The sequence below is a fragment of the Microcaecilia unicolor genome, chromosome 7, assembly GCF_901765095.1.
Source record: "Microcaecilia unicolor chromosome 7, aMicUni1.1, whole genome shotgun sequence".
Lineage (NCBI taxonomy): Eukaryota > Metazoa > Chordata > Amphibia > Gymnophiona > Siphonopidae > Microcaecilia > Microcaecilia unicolor.
The window spans coordinates 35,372,720-35,390,112 of NC_044037.1; the positions used below are offsets into that span (position 1 = coordinate 35,372,720).

Below are 17,393 nucleotides of genomic sequence, written 5' to 3' on the forward strand. Positions count from 1 at the left end.
GACATTTACAACTACAGTCAACAGCAGCTATAAATGTCTGAACCTGTAATCTAGGAGTAATAAATGTGGCTTACGTTAATATTTTATAGATACATAAGCATGTAACATAGTAGATGACGGCAGAGAAAGACCTGCACGGTCCATCCAGTCTGCCCAACAAGATAAACTCATGTGTGCTACTTTTTCTGTATACCTGACCTTGATTTGCATCTGCCATTTTCAGGGCACAGACTGTAGAAGTCTGCCCAGCACTAGCCCCGCCTCCCACCACTGGCTCTGCTACCCAATCTCCACTAAGCTTCTGAGGATCCATTCCATCTGAACAGGATTCCATTATGTTTATCCCATGCATTTTTGAATTCCGTTACCGTTTTCATCTCCACCACCTCCCGTGGGAGGGCATTCCAAGCATCCACCACCCTCTCCGTGAAAAAATACTTCCTGACATTCTTCTTGAGTCTGCCCCCCTTCAATCTCATTTCATGTCCTCTCGTTCTACCATCTTCCCATCTCCGGAAAAGGTTCGTTTGTGGATTAATACCTTTCAAACATTTGAATATCTGTTTCATATCACCCCTGTTTCTTATTTCCTCCAGGGTATACATGTTCAGGTCAGCAAGTCTCTCCTCATACGTCTTGTCCCATACCATTCTTGTAGCTTTTCTTTGCACTGCTTCAATTCTTTTTACATCCTTAGCAAGATACGGCCTCCAAAACTGAACACAATACTCTAGGTTGGGCCTCACCAACGACTTATATAGGGGCATTAAAACCTCTTTTCTTCTGCTGGTCACACTTCTCTCTATATAGCCTAGCAACCTTCTAGCTACGGCCACCGCCTTGTCACACTGTTTCGTCGCCTTCAGATCCTCAGATACTATCACCCCAAGACCCCTCTCCCCGTCAGTACATATCAGACTCTCACCGCCTAGCACATACGTCTCCCGTGGATTTCTACTCCCTAAGTGCATCACTTTGCATTTCTTCGCATTGAATTTTAATTGCCAAACCTTAGACCATTCTTCTAGCTTCCGCAGATCCTTATTCATGTTTTCCACTCCCTCCCGGGTGTCCACTCTGTTACAAATCTTAGTATCATCCGCAAAAAGGCAAACTTTACCTTCTAACCCTTTGGCAATGTCACTCACAAATATATTGAACAGAATCGGCCCCAGCATCGATCCCCGAGGCACTCCACTACTCACCTTTCCTTTATCCGAGCGAATTCCATTAACCACCACCCTCTGGCGTCTGTCCGTCAACCAGTTCCTAATCCAGTTCACCAAATCGGGTCCTATCTTCAGTCTGTCAAGTTTATTTAAGAGCCTCCTGTGGGGAACCGTGTCAAAAGCTTTGCTGAAATTTAAGTAGATTACGTCCATGATTCAATTCTCCGGTCACCCAGTCAAAGAATCCAATGAGATTTGTTTGGCACGATTTACCTTTGGTAAAACCATGTTGTCTCTGATCTTGCAACTTATTGGCTTCCAGGAAATTCACTATCCTTTCCTTCAGCATCACTTCCATTACTTTTCCAATAACCAAAGTGAGGCTTACCGGCCTGTAGTTCCCAGCTTCTTCCCTATCACCACTTTTGTGAAGAAGGACCACATCCGCCGTTCTCCAATCCCACAGAACCTCTCCCGTCTCCAAGGATTTATTAAACAAATCTATAAGAGGACCTGCCAGAACCTCTCTGAGATCCCTCAGTATCCTGGGGTGGATCCCGTCCGGTCCCACGGCTTTGTCCACCTTTAGATTTTCAAGTTGTTCATACACACTCTCTTCCGTGAACGGTGCTATATCCACTGCATTCTCATTTGTACTTTTGCCAGTCAACTGCGGTCCTTCTCCAGGATTTTCTTCTGTGAAAACAGAACAAAAGTATCTAATTAGCAAATTAGCTTTTTCTTCATCATTATCTACATAGCGGTTTGCAGCATCTTTCAGTCTCACAATTCCCTTTTTTGTCTTCCTCCTTTCACTAATATACCTGAAGAAATTTTTGTCACCCCTCCTTACATTTCTAGCCATTTGTTCTTCCATTTTCGCCAGACGTATGTCTCCCTTGGCTTCTTTCAGTTTTATCCGGTATTCCTCTCCGTGTTCCTCTTCTTGAGTTTTTCTGTATTTCAGGAAAGCCAACTCTTTAGCATTTATTTTCTCGGGCCACTTGCTTGGAGAACCATATTGGTTTCCTTTTTCTCTTGCTTTTATTTACTCTCCTTACATAAAGGTTTGTGGCCATAGTTATAGCTTCTTTTAGCCTGGACCACTGTCCTTCCACTTCTCGCTCATCCTCCCAGTCCATCAGCTCCTCCCTCAGGTATTCCCCCATTTTACTAAAGTCAGAATGCTTGAAATCCAGGACTTTGAGTTTTGAGTGGCCGCCCTCCACTTCAGCTGTCATATCAAACCAAACCGTTTGATGGTTACTGCTGCTCAGGTGAGCACCCACTCGGACATTTGACACACTGTCCCCATTTGTGAGCACCAGATCCAGCGTTGCTCCCTCCCTCATGGGTTCCGTCACCATTTGTCTGAGCAGAGCACTTTGAAAAGCATCCTCGATCTCTCTACTTCTTTCCGATTGCGCAGATGGAACCTTCCAATCTACATCCGGCAGATTGAAATCGCCCAGCAACAGCACCTCTCTCTTCTTTCCCAATTTTTGAATATCTGTGCTCAGATCTTTATCTAGTTCCTCCAATTGTGTCGGGGATCTGTAGACAACACCCACATGGACAGAGGTTCTATCATCTCTTTTTAAGGTGATCCATATTGCTTCTTCCTTTCCCCAGGCCCCTGTCATTTCAGTCACTGCGATATCATTTCTCACATACAGAGCTACTCCTCCACCTTTACGACCACCTCTATCCTTCCTAAATAGATTATAGCCTGGTATGTTTGCATCCCATTAAAAAGACACAAATTGGTGCTCTCTTATAAAATTACCCTCTATAGATGTGAAAGTATAAGGCATTTCTGCTTGTAAAAGTATGTTTTACAAATGGATTTTATAAAACAGTGCAAGCTTAAATGCATGTCTGGTATGCATGCTGGTAACAGTAAGCATACTATCACACAATTTTGTATGAATTTTATTATTATCTATGTTTTTCTGTTACCCACCTAGAACTTTGGTGGTAGTGCAAAATATAAATGTTTAAATACATAAATCTTTAATATTGTTAACTTCCAACTTAAATCTGTGAGATTTCCTGCCAAACATTTTCCAAAGATTGTGACAAAATGTCCACCTCACAGGGAGCTTTAGTATCCTGTACAGTCTTTTTCACCGTCACATCTAATTTCTTTATAGCAACCCAAATCATCTCCAGTGTTACCATCTCTGGGATTGCAATACACTTGGCTGTCCCAACTCAGCCGATTCTTTCAGGAAATGAGCTCTGTTGCTACTACTCGACTGCTCAGCCACTTCCGCTGAAGTAGCCGTCGTACTCTTGATCCAAGCTGCAGCCGGCAAGGTAGAATCTCAGCTCTCAGGGGAGATAGCGAAATGTCATGCTTCAGTGAGGCCAGCTCTCCTCCACCGGACCTCAACACGGAGCTCTCACCCCAGTCTTCCTGCTGGAAGCATGGAGCATGGCACTCAAAACGTCTGTTGGAGGGTTTGCTAAATTAGAGAGGATACTGCAGCTGGTGACGGAACAGCCAACACCATCCCCCTTCCTCTTTGTGTGGGGCATAACTAAGCAGGAAACACAGGTAATCAAAGAAAATCCCTCCAGCTAGTGAGAGTCCTCCAACACTGCAAACAGTCCGGTCACCATCTTGGCCACTCCCATTTACATTTTTTTTAAATCACACATATCTCTCGATGGTGGGATTGATTTTAGTAGACTGTAAAGTTCAATTGTTTTCAAGTGCTCACAAAATTGGCTCCACAGTCAGAACAGATCTGGTTGACTGGAGCACGAAGCGAGAAGAATCTTCTGAGAACATTTATGAAGCTTGAAGTGTCCATGGATTCGGCAAGCTCAATGTGGATAGCGCGAATACTCATGCGTGTGAATATAACAGCTCCATCTCTTGCTATTTGCACTTCCTCCTCTGGTTCATCTTGAGATCACTGTCTTGTGCCCAAAAACATCTAACCCCATGTAAGTGAATGGTGTTTCAGTACAGAGTCGATCCGCTGGCAAGTCTGCCATTCTTTGTCCTTGATACTGGCCACACAGTCTGCAGCACCTAACACATTTGTAAATCACAGAGGTGATGCAGTATTTTGCTCCAGCAATCCATACTCCAGCTGCTCTAATAGCACCCTCTGTAAAGTGTCGGCCTTAATGTTTGACCTGCTCGTGGTAACTGCACAATGCTGTTGACAAGGTATAATGATAGGATTCTTCTTGCTCTTGTCTAATTCAGCAAGAGCAAGACAGCCACCAACTCTCAGTAGGCCATCCCCATCTATGTATGGGTTCAACTTCAATAACGATTCTTTGGAAGGTTCTCACCTTTGCTAATGAATTTAAATTCTTCAGCACATATTTCCCATTGTAAGCATCTCAAGATGATATTTTCTGCTTATGTGAGCTCCAGTGGGAGTGGCCTTGTGAAAATGTGATGACAGGTGCCTGGTTTTTCACCATCTAGTTGATGAAATGAAGATACAATATGTATGAGGTGTGCTATTGCTCATCTGAGTGTTGCCCAACTTGAAGAATGAAAAAAACCCCGATGTGTTCCCAGACTACTTTTAAAGACAATGCTTGTTGCCAGAGCAGTTATTCCTGGACAGATTTCTGAGTCAAAGTCAGGGTCTATAAGCTCAAATGAGAGATTTGCATTTGTAGACATGTGATCAGATTTCAAAAGAAACTCTGGGCCTATCAACAGTGTTATCTCTATTAACTGAGTCGCCGGCATAGTTCTTGTAGAACAAATCTACTGGATTTTGGTCAGTGGGCACATAATGCCATTGTTCTGGTAGTGTTGACTTCTGTAAACACAACTCTGTTGCTGACATATACATAGAACTACTGGTTTGGTTATAGGTGTAGCTAGGGCTACTATCGGTGTAAAAATTAACTGTGTCTACTTGAATGCCCATTTCATTCAGTTTCAGCTCTGCTATCTCTGTTGCCAGTACTGCTCCATTCTATGTGTGGAATAGTATGATTGGGCTGTAGTGCTAACTTACCTTTTACAGAAGCATCTGAGAAGATGCAAATCTCCTTGCAGCTGGCAGTACTGAGTAGTGCAGTATGTGCATGGTATTTGTAGCTGTTCTAGAGTCTTTAGGAAATCCTTCCATTTTTCCCATTCTTGATTCATTTATTGTGGTAGTGTGTCATCCCACCCAGCAGTGCTTTGGGATAGTTCGCTTAACAAGGATCTTCTTTGAATGGTTACTAGAACCACGAACCCCAGTGGATTGTATAGGCTGTTGACTGTGGATAAGACACCTGAACAAGTACACGGTTTGTCTCCCTTTGGGTCCCCGTGTAGCCCAAGGCTTTGCTAAAGTGGAGATGTATTTACTTCCAAGATCCCACTTTCTTTTCTTCTGGATAAGTTTAAGAAATATTGGCAGGAGGTTAGAAGACGGCTTTGGAACCATAGAATAGTTCCCCAACTAGTATGGACAGCCTGGAATTGATAAGGCTGTTGAAAAAGTGTTGAGTGGAAGTGAATACTTGAGCCTTAGTGGTTTGTTCGTTTTCCCTATAGACAGGGACTATATTTTGAGAACGGTTTTTTTTTTACAAAAAAAAAAAAAAAAAGTTATTTCTTGTGCAAAGATATGGATTTTTTTCTGACTTTGTAAGGCTTTGAATGAACATAGAAAATAAAACCAGTTTATTGCAATGTCAGGAAGTCTTAACTATTGGCGCTTCTTTATTTATTTTGAAAAATAATCCCAAAAGGAAAATTAAAACTATATAAAGTTCTTATTAACGAGGACAAAGTAGGAGAACAAATCATCACATAACAAATAAAGATTACAAATTCACAAACTAACTAGGACCAGAAAATCATCATAGCTCATACTCTAAGAAACTTTTTTATCTACAAGAAATTGCTTAAGTTGAACAGTATCAAAAACCGTAGATAAGAGGAAGACTGCTGATGACAAAGGGGAGGAGAGGAAGGGAATTCAGACAAGGATATTGAGACTGGGTTAGGAGGGAAGGGGTACATGCAGAGGAGCTGGAGAGGGAATGAAGTAGGAAATAAAGAACAGGAGACTGTGGGGGAGATGCAAAAAGACAGGGTAGGGGGCTGAGAGAGAGAGCAAGATTGAGACTGATGGGAATCAGTACCACAGCTGGTAAGTGACTAAAAGGAGGAATCAACTTCTGGCACAGCAATCAAGGGGATGTGGTATGCTGCTGACAGCATACTTAAATAAAGGGGCCATTAGTTTCTATCACCACTGCGCTATGGTACAGCTTAACATATTAAACTGACAAAGGAAGTAGCACTTTACAGACTAACCAATTTGTGAGACATGAGCTTTTGAGGACAAAAGTCCACTTCACCAGATTTACTAAGGGGGGGGGGGGTCTTTTACATAGGCATGCTGGCGTTTTTAGCGTGCATTAAAAATAGGCGTGCGCTAAACGCTAAAGACGCCCAAAGGAATACATTGGTGACTTTAGCGTGCGCCTATTTTTAGCGCATGCTAAAACTGCTAGAGTGCCTACATAAAAGACCCCCTAAGTTTTCTCTTATAAAATGGTTTTAAAAACATCAGATCCAAAAGGACCTGTGACAAATCTGAGGGGATGTCCCTCCCTCTGTTGCTTCTGAATTTTGGCAAGGACAATAGGGGATTGGGGATGGAAGGTGAACAGAGAGTTCGGTTACTGACTAAATTTTTGGACTGACCCCTAGATTAAAAGTATATTTGTCAAAGTTTGAGGTAAACTGCATTTGGACGATTTTTTTTTTTTTTTTTAGATCAGTGGTGCTTCCCTAGGTGTGTATCACTCTATTAGTAAAATAGCATTCACTCGTATTTCCGTAAACTTCCATTCCAGCTTCCTATCTTTGTTTTTAGACTAGTTTCTTCATAAAATGTAAGATGTTATACATGACTGTGTATATTGCACGAAAAAGGTATGTTTTTCTTAAGCTTCTGACCAATTGTGGACAAAATGTATTTTTTTAAAAACAGTGAATTCTGCGGCCCTAGAGTTTGAAGATGAATGCAAATCCCCATGTTTTACACACTTTCTGGATTTTTACAGTAATATACCTGAGGCATAGCCTGGACCACGTCTGCCGCGCCCACGACTGTTGTACGGTCTAGCACCTCGGCCCAGACCTGCGTTATCATCAAATACTTTCTCTTTATCTGTACGAGTTGGTGGTGGTCTAGATGTGGCCCCAATCTGTCGCAGCTGCTCATCAATTTGCAATCTTTCCAATCGCAACTGGTCCACTTCCTGTTTAGAATACAAAGAGCACTTAGATCTGGTGTCACATCTTTTAAACCATAAGATGAATTGTGCTATAAAAAGTTATATATTGACAAATATCTCACTTCCATTAGAGAAACAACAACTCAAATATACTAACCAATACAATTAAAAAACATCTGCCTATTAATTTATTAAAACTTCACATTGTACAGTTCACAGTTGCTAATTTGATTATAATTTCCAAGTAATAAATTCAGCAGAATGTAATAAAGGTCACGCTGAGTCACATCAAGGTCCCTTGAGACCTATATCGTCTCTGACAGTGGCCCAGTCAAGGTCACAAATACCTGGAGGATCCCAAAAAGTACTTATTTGAAAACATATTTATAAATCACAATTCTTATTAAAACCATTTTATGTGGCTTTGACAAATTAATACACACACTACTTGTCACAAACAGATAATAAAATTATAAAACACATTAGTCAAGAGAACAGTGCACATTCACCTATCAATAGATTCTTCAAAGAAGAATGCTTTCAACATTTTTCTAAAACATTATTTTCTACCATAATTTCAATCAGCAACCTATTTCACAGAGAAAGGGCAGCTACTGAAAATGCTACAGAACAAGTCCTGGATAACTTAGCTACTTTCAGAGAAGGTACATCTAGCAAACCAGAATTTCATGAATGCAAAGAGGAGGTAGGGGTATATTGGTGTAACGTATCCTTCAAACACAAAGCAGAATCCACATCTTGTCTCAACACTTTAAAAACAGATCTTGAGCAGGGCCTGCTGAGATGTAAGTAACCAGCGAAGTGTACAAAGCAATGGAGTTATATGCGCCCACATTCTACAACCTGTCAAATAACAGCCACATTTTGAACAAGTTATAAACAATGAGGATAGGTGGAACAAGACATAGATTAAGACAACTGCAATAAATCAAGGCCATTTACAACAGTAGATCCATTTTCTCATAGTCCATTTCAAGGGATAAGCAATGGCTTTTCCAAGTCTACCTATCTAATCCTTTACAGATTTTTCCTCTAGGAATTTGCCCAAATCTCTTCTGAACCCCACTATGTTAGTTGTCCTGACCACATCTTCTAGCAACATATTCCACGGCTTAATTATATGCTATATAAAACACTTTCCACTATGTTTTAAAACTGGTTGTTTAGCTTCATGGAGTGTTCTCTTGTTTTATAGGGCTGTTTGAGAAGTCAAACAAGTGTTCTTTATTTGTTTCACTTCACATATGATACACAGACTTCTATCCTATCCCCTCAAACTGGCCTTTTTCAAGCCAAAATCCCCCCCTTATCATTTTTCCTTCTCTCTCTGAAATGTTTCTAGTTATGTAATATTATTTTTGATATGGACTGACCAGAATTGTACCCAATACTCAACATGTGGTCATACCATAGACCTATAAAGAGGCTCAATTTTATTCTCCATTTCTTTTCAAATAATCCCTAACATTCTAGTTGCTTTTTTTATTGGCAAATACAGCACACTGAACTCAAAATTTTAATATATTGTCCACAATATATTAACTTCAAAGATCTTTTTCTTGGATGGTGACTTCTTGCTCAGAACCCAGCAATCTGTACCTGTAACTGGCCATTCTCTCAGCCTCACAAGACCTTTCTGTGATTCCTCACAATCCTCTGTTATTTAATAACTTTGATTAATTTTGTCAATCACAAATCTGATCACTTCACTCATGGCTCCTTTCTCTGGATTATTTATGAATTTCATTAAAAAGCACAGGTATTCATACCTTTCCTTGAGGCACTCCATTACTGACTCTTTTCCATGCAGAAAACTGACATTTAGTCCTAATCTGTTTCTTAGCCAGTATTCAATACAAAACAATGCATTGACTCCTATCCCAAAACTTACATTTTCTATGTAGGACTTTGTCAAATGCCTTCTGAAGATCCAAATCACTAATCAAGTGGCTCACCTTTCTGTATATGTCTGTCAGAAAATTCTAATAAGTTCTCATTAAGCCATGTCTATATGTACAGTAATTTTGTTTTCAGGATAGATCCTACCATTTTACCCTGCACCGACTTCAGGTTCACCAATTCTACAGTTTCCCAGACCACCTCTGTAAAACCAGTTCTTAAAAAGGGCTTCACTTGCCACCCTCCTGTTCTCAGGTACCACAACCATTTCGAACAGGAAAGCAATTTCAAATCTGAGATTTTACGTGGGGGGGGGGGGGGGGGGGGGGTGACACCATCCAGTCCTGGTGATTTGTTATTTTTTATAGCATTTATACCCCGCTCTTTCCCGCTCGACAGCAGGTTCAGTGCGGCTTACAAGGTATGGTACAAAGTATCACAGAGATATCACAAAGTATGCTACAAAGAATTTAAGAGATGATCAGTTATAAAGAGTAGGGCAGTAGGGAGAGATGTGGGGGAGAGGATTGGAGTATGTGCGGTGCTAGTGTTGTGGATTAAGTTCGAGAATTAAGTTGGGTTGTTTGGGTAAGCTTGTCTGAAGAGGTAAGTTTTCAGCATCTTTCAGAAGGGTAGGTGTTCATTGGTTGTTAGGATGTGTCGAGGTATTGCGTTCCAGAGTTGGCTGCCTATAACGGAGAAGTTGGATGAATAGTAGGTTTTGTATTTGAAGCCTTTGCAATTGGGAAGATGAAGATTGAGATATGTACGAGAAGATTTGGACCCGTTCCTGGCTGGAAGATCGATCAAGTTGGTCATGTAGCTTGGAGATTCGCCATGGAGGATCTTGTGGATCATTGTGTGGGCTTTGAAGTTTATGCGTTCCTTGATTGGGAGCCAGTGGAGTTTTTCATGAAGTGGTGTTGCACTTTCAAATCGTGATTTGCCAAAGATGAGTCTGGCTGCTATGTTTTGGGCGGTTTGGAGTTTTTTCATGATTTGGGCTTTGCAACCGATGAAGATGCTGTTGCAGTAGTCGGCATGGGTAAGTACTGTGGATTGTACTAGGTTGCGGAAAGTTTTCTGTGGGAGGAATGGTTTTACTTTTTTCAGTACCCACATCATGTTGAACATCTTCTTCGTCATGGCTTTAGCATGAGTTTCCAAAGTTAGGTGGTTGTCTAATGTTACTCCTAGGATTTTTAGATTATCAGATATTGGGATTGTAACGTCGGGGGTGATCAGGGTGGTTGGGAGCAGAGTAGTGTGTTGTGATGAAAGGATTAGGTATTGAGTTTTTTCTTTGTTTATTTTCATCTTGAAAGCGTTGGCCCAGGATTCTAGGATGTTCATGGCAGTGATTATTTTTTCCGAGATTTCTGTGAGGTTGGTTTGGAAAGGGATGAATATTGTGACGTCGTCAGCACAGATGAAGGGGTTGAGGCCGGATTTGGATAGGGATTTGGCCAGAGGAATCATCATAAGGTTGAAGAGGATCGGGGATAGAGGTGAGCCTTGGGGGACACATTTTGATGAGGTTGATTTGACCTGATATGATCTGGTGGTGATAAAGCTTTTTATCCACTTAATGTTTTTTTTTGTACCCCACGCTTTCCCACTCATGGCAGGCTCAATATGGCTTAGGTACTTATTTGTACCTGGGGCAATGGAGGGTTAAGTGACTTGCCCAGAGTCACAAGGAGCTGCCTGTGCCTGCAGTGGGAATCAAACCCAGTTCCCCAGGACCAAAGTCCACCACTTTAACCCACTAGGCCACTCCTCCACTCCGATTTCCGCTGACCCCTAGTTTGTCCAGTAATTTTGTGAGAATGGTATGGTCTACCATGTCAAATGCACTGGATAGGTCGAACTGCAGAAGAAGTATTTTGTTGCCAATTGAAATTTCCTGTTTAAACATGGATATCAGGGTGAGCAGTACTGTTTCTGTGCCGTGTGCAGGTCAAAAACCCGACTGTGATTCATGTAATATGGAGAACTTTTGAGTGAATTCGTTAAGTTGGGTGGTCACTCTATTTTCCATCAGTTTGATTAGAAGAGGGATGGAGGCCACAGGTCGATAATTAGAGATGTCATTCGCTGGTTTCTTGGGGTTTTTCGGTATTGGTGTAAGTAGAATATTGCCGTGTTCGGAGGGGAAGGAACCTTGTTGAAGTAGGAAATTTAAGTTTCTGGTGAGTTCTGTAATGAATCATTCTGGGGCATTTTTCATAAGATAATTGGGGCATGGGTCCAGGTGGCAGTGAGACTTGGAGAGTTTGGATAGTGCTGAGGAGATTTCCTTAGTGCTGAGGGGGGTGAAATTTGTCCAGTAGCGATCTGCTGGGATCTCTTCAGAGTCGGGGTCCAGTTCGTCAAGGAAAGTGTCTATATTGGTATCATCATTCAAATCAACTTTTGAAAATGAGATTTCTGGTATGGATATAACCTCTTCAACATCTTTCTCAGTAAAGATCAAGGGGAAGAGTTTATTGTCAGTGTCATTTACAAAAAGCATGTGCTCGCATTCATTCACAGTATTAGTGTGCAATGTTAGTAAGTTATCCCCGTAAATTTTCTGCTATTACTATATCCTCCATGGGCATTCCTTTTACCCCTTGATTGTCTAGCAGTCAAATATAGAGTGTACTGAGTTAGTTTTTGCCTGCACAGTAGGCTTCTTTTCAAAGTCTCCCTTGTCTTGCCTTAATACCATTTAAACTCTAACTTGCTAGCGCTTAATCTCATCTATATTTTCCTCATTCGTGTCTGCTTAGGGCCAGTTTTAGACATGCTGGGGCCCAGGGCAGAAATTAAGGAGGAAGCCCCCTCCCCCAGTCTCCTCATCCACCACTACTGCCACACATACAACTTTAAATGACTTCTTCACATATAAAACAGACAGACCTCCAACAAATACAGAACAAGGAATCAGAAATTAGAAACAGAAATATGAAGTCCAAAATCGAATTAAGAACCTCAAGAAGTTAAACTTGGCAAGTACTGCAACACTGAAGAAATAAAAACAGAAATGTACTTCCTTTTGTACTGGACACAATTGGTTGCATAACCATGGTGGGACCCGGGTCCCCCCCCCCCCCCTCCCACTTTGGGCTTGGTCCATCCAAATTAGCCATCACCCTTGCTGTGGCTGGCAGGGATCACCAAGCTGTGCCAGTTAAAAACCACCTCCTCTGGTCCGTCAGCCAGACCTCTCCAAGCTCTGCTGCTGGTGGCTGTGTCCGCAGGGTGCTTACCCCCCCCCCCCCCCCCCCCCACAATGCATGCTGTTTTCATGCATGCAGAAAAAACAAGCACTCAAAGGGGTAGGCCAGAAGTGGTGGCAGCAGCTCAGGGACACAGCCACTTGCTGTAGAGTTTGAAGAGTTCTGGCTGCTGGAGCAGTAAAGGAAGAGGATGTCATCACCTGGAGGGGCCTGGAGATCCCTGCCAGCTCAGGTATCAATATTTTGCATTCAGGCGGAGTGGCAGGCGGAAAGGAGAAAAATTGGTGTCCACCCACTTTTGAGCTCAGCCCTGCCCTCCCCCCCCTTCCCCAATCAACTGTCTGGCTATGCCACTGAACACAATATGATACTCATATCCCAAATTAAAATATTGCAGTTAATAAATTCAAAATAAAACTTTTTTTCTACTTTTTTTGTCTGTGATACATTGTACCATACTTTGTATTACCTCTGTGATACTTTGTACCATACTCTGTAAGCCGCACTGAACCTGCTATCGAGCGGGGTATAAATGCTACAAATAAATAAATAAAAATTTTATTTTTCCATCACGTTGGTCCCAGTTTCTAGTGATTTTTGTCCATTTCTTTTCTTCTCTTTCCTGTCTTGTTCTATTTCTTCACTACACCTGTCTGACATATTGATCCCTTATCGGTTTTTCTCAAATTTCATCTTCTTTAACTTTTCACCTACCTATTAACTTTCCATATTCTTCTCCCATTCCTTAGTTGTCCAATTTCCCATCACTCCGCCCCTAGTCTGCTATTCCCTTCCATCTTTCATCTACCTTCCATTACTATATTTCTACCTCTGTATTCACTATCTTCCTCTCATTGATCATCCTGCCACTCCTGGTCTCTCCTACATGATTCCACCATTTCCCTTCCCTCTCCCTCCCTCCATTCTTGTAGCCCACCACTCCCAGGTCAAAAACCTTTCCCTTTCTCTTCTTTCCTCCACCCCATTGTCTGCCATCTCTGTTTCTGGGCCCATCATTTCTTCCTCCATCCCTTCTCCTCACCCCCAGTATGACATGTCCCCCATTCTCCTGCTCCCAGTATGGTATGTCCCACTATCTCTCAAACTCTTCCCCCCCGGTCTATTTGAAAACAGCTCCAGGGGGACCCTGCGTTCTGCCATCTCTTCCCATTCTCACCACTCTGATCTGAGGTCTCCCTCCCTTCCCCGTCTACCTTAAATCACATTTTATTCACAGGTCACCAGCATGGCATTCTTATACAATGCCTGCGCCCCTCTGCTGTGTTCCTCCCAGGCTGAAAGAAGAACTTGCTTCAGAAGGAGGTGGAACACAGCAGAGGGATAGCGCCGCGACAGACACAGGCAGTGTATAAGAATCGATGCCGTGCTGGAAACCCCCTGTCAACAAAAACGCGATATAAGGTAGATGGGGAAGGAAGGGAGACCTCAAATCAGGGTGGTGAGAATGGGAAGAGATGGCAGACCATGGGGGCCCCTTGGAGCTGTAGGACCCAGGGCAACAGCCCTGTTTGCCCTTCACTAATGCCAGCCCTGGGTCTGCTTTCCATTATTTGAAAGATGCCCTTTTGGCTTTCAGTCTTTTTCAGCTCACCATTAAACCACGCTGATAGTTTTCTCTTTTCGTGGCTTAAAACAAAAATACAGAATATTTTTTTTTATCTAGGCTTCCAAAATGTTTTTTTTTAAATGATGACCGTGCAAACTTTTGAACTTGTCAACTTCTCCTTTTAGCTTTTATCATTTCTTCATTTTATTCACAAGTCTCCTATAAATTTAAATGCTATTTATTAGTGTTTTTTCTCAGCTCACCTTTAAATAATTGAGGTGATAATCCAAAAGAACAGTTGCATTAGTGATGCTATCCTTGGTCCCCACAAATACGAATGGTACCATTCCCTGGAAAAAACAAAAAAATCTCTAATAATCACAAAAATATGGCCAGAGTTTAACAATGACTTCCACAATAAGCTAATGCAATGATCCCCTGCCATTTCTAAACCTTTATAAATGTTTCATCAAACATCAACGTTTACTACAAAATGTCATTCTAAAAGAATAATGTGATTGTTTACTAATGAGCAGGAAAACAAAATCTGTTTATATCTACTTTTTTATGTTCCCTTTATGTTTTCCTTGAAATTTTATACAGCAGTTGTCTGCTTAATGTAAAAAAAAAAAATGCTTATTCAAAATGACTATAGGGAATGATTTAACAAGCTCATCTGCAAAAATCACAATTAGGTTATGAAGACTCATCCACCATGAAAGAACAGAGAAAGTACACCTTATCTGTGCTATACTCAATTTTTATCTATTTGTTATAACGCGGATTGATCAAAGAGGGCCCTGGTTTGCCGCACTAATGTTTTAGCGTGCGCCAATGCTAGAGACAGTTTGAGCAATTGATATTTGTACTACACTTGTTAGGAGTGTTTGAATAGTCTCATAGATTTTTGTGTTGCATGTCTGTGTGGTCATTTTCAAAGAATGGTCTCGTACAGACATCCATATCCCTTGTTTTCCCCATTCATAATTTGGACATTCCAGTTTGTAAAATGGATGTTCATGCTGGATGTTTCCAGTGCATAGACGTCTATGTCTATCTCATGCATTCTCTAATAGGAAACCTTGACATATTTCCTGTTCAAAAGTACATGTGAGATGGATGTCTGTTTGGGACATTCAGACTTGGACATCACTATTCTGACTTGGGGATATTCTTTCAAAAATGCCCCTCCATATCCCTCACATATGTATTGGTGGGTTACACCATTTTTTAATTAGCTCCTTTCTTTATATTTAAGAGAGATGGTCTATTTATTGGTGAAAGGTGCTTCCAGAAGAGCTAGATACAATAATAGGGAGCTTCTTCTGCAGCCACAAACAAGGGAAAGTGTGAATGAGGGATCAGTGTTTACTTATGTGTTGAAATATACTTCTCAATCATCACAAGTGGCTAGGATTATTCGAAGGCATTGGAACATTATACAAACATTACCAATGTTTGCCGAATCGAAACTTCGGTTTGCGTACAAGTAGGGGAGCAAATTTCAAAGAATTATTATGCTCTACAAGGACTACAGGTATGCAGAATGAGATGACTATTTTTGAGGGACACAAGAAATGTGGTAGGTTTCATTTATACATTTGTAAACCCGGTTCTGAGGCATGGCTTGCCCAGAGAGAGAGAGAGAGAGATTTTACAAACTGTGTGTGGGGCACGGCAGTCACAGGCCATGGACTGTGTTTGGGCCTAGTCAGCCACAAGCCCATGTCAAGACTTGTCCCTCTGAATTAAGAGACTTTGCCTTTTTGTTCTTCACCCTGTGAAGTAACAGGCCTCTGGTTTAGTGAATAAAGTATTTGCCTTATTTCTACAACCTTGGCCAGCTGTGTTTTTTGGAGGCCTACCCCTCAACCCTCACTCACAGTATCACAGGCCCATTTACTAAATGTTAGCACACATTGATCTACATTAGTGGGCACTATCTGCCATCATGCTCAAGCTATTCCTATGCTTCAAAGTTCAATTTTGTCTGTTGCTAGGGCTCCTTTTTAAAGCACTTAGACTTATAAGTTCCATAGGTTAATCAGATAATGCTCTACAGTCCCACAAAGCTAATCAGTCTCTTGGGTGCCAGAGAGCAATCAAGAAACTGATTAGCTTTGTGGGACGGTAGACATTTGAATAAATATTCATACCTCTTCCTGGGGAATATTTTTATCATTTTCAGCTTCAATTCTTACTCGTACAACGCCCGATTTGTCCACTATTTCTTGAATCAGTTTCCCATTTTTTCCTATAACTTTTCCTGAAGAGAAAAGTACAATAAACATTTTTTTATTTTTTTTACTTATCTTTATGTTAAAAATGATTAGTGTATATATTAGTTCTAGGATATGAACATTGTTTTCAAACATTAATACAAACAGGTGCAGTAAAAGAGCAAACTAGTAAGTAACTATACTTACTCAAAAATATGCAAACAGAATGATGCTGAATGAGTAAAAGGTTAAGATGCAATCATTACTTGGAAGCACAATCTGGTCTACAAAGTACTGAATTGCAAAGTTCTGTGATTAGCAGAACACTAATTCTATTCACACAACTGCTGCAATGTTAGGTCAAATACAATGCTACATAAATAAAATAAAAGCAAAGCCATTCAATACAAATTAATTTGGCATACTGCGATAAGAAAAGGATCAAGCGAAGTGCAAGCCTTCTTTGAAACATCTCAAATTTGATAAGCAAACTTAAGAAAATAAAGCCAGATTAAAATTTTTATTCAGATTACCAGAAGCTTAGTGGAACTTGATATATAGGGCTTCTATTCCAAGGTGTTTTTAAATGTAGGTGTTTTTTTTTCCAGCTAATGCGAAGGTACACAATTCAGTTACTATTGGTGTTACCTTTTCTGATGGAATCAAGCATTTATATTGTGCCATCTAGGAGTCATTAACACAGAAAAGGCATAAAAACTGAGTGAAGGATACAAGCCAAGCCTGCAGAAGGGTAAGAGTATTAATGGATGTGGTGTTTTCCTGGTGTTTGTCCACCACATACCTATTAATTTGTTTTTGCATCAAGAATGTTTTATTGGTGTTACCATCCAAAACCTAAAATCAGAAGCCCTACCTTGTATACCAAAGGCAACTGGGCTAAATCAACAAATTGCACTGTAGCACACAAATAGCACAAATTGTTTACTTGACCAGGGGCCACCTAAATATTTACTTGCCTCACTTTGAGTTCCTTTATAACTTTTCTCTTTAAACTGTAAGAACCACACACAACACTGTCTATCAGACAGTAGTTTACATACACAGATAA

The 17,393-nt window shown here is 41.0% G+C and overlaps 1 protein-coding gene across 1 annotated transcript in view; it reads right to left on the reverse strand.

The window, feature by feature from the left end:
• Positions 1 to 17,393, reverse strand: part of FMR1 (fragile X mental retardation 1) — a 107,080-nt gene that overhangs the window by 4,900 nt on the left and 84,787 nt on the right. The window contains exons 10-12 of the mRNA XM_030209423.1: positions 16,262 to 16,371; positions 14,369 to 14,455; positions 7,229 to 7,418 (exon numbers count right to left, since the gene is read on the reverse strand). Of these exons, the coding sequence (XP_030065283.1) occupies positions 7,229 to 7,418; positions 14,369 to 14,455; positions 16,262 to 16,371 (387 nt within the window). The remainder of the gene's footprint in view (positions 1 to 7,228; positions 7,419 to 14,368; positions 14,456 to 16,261; positions 16,372 to 17,393) is intronic.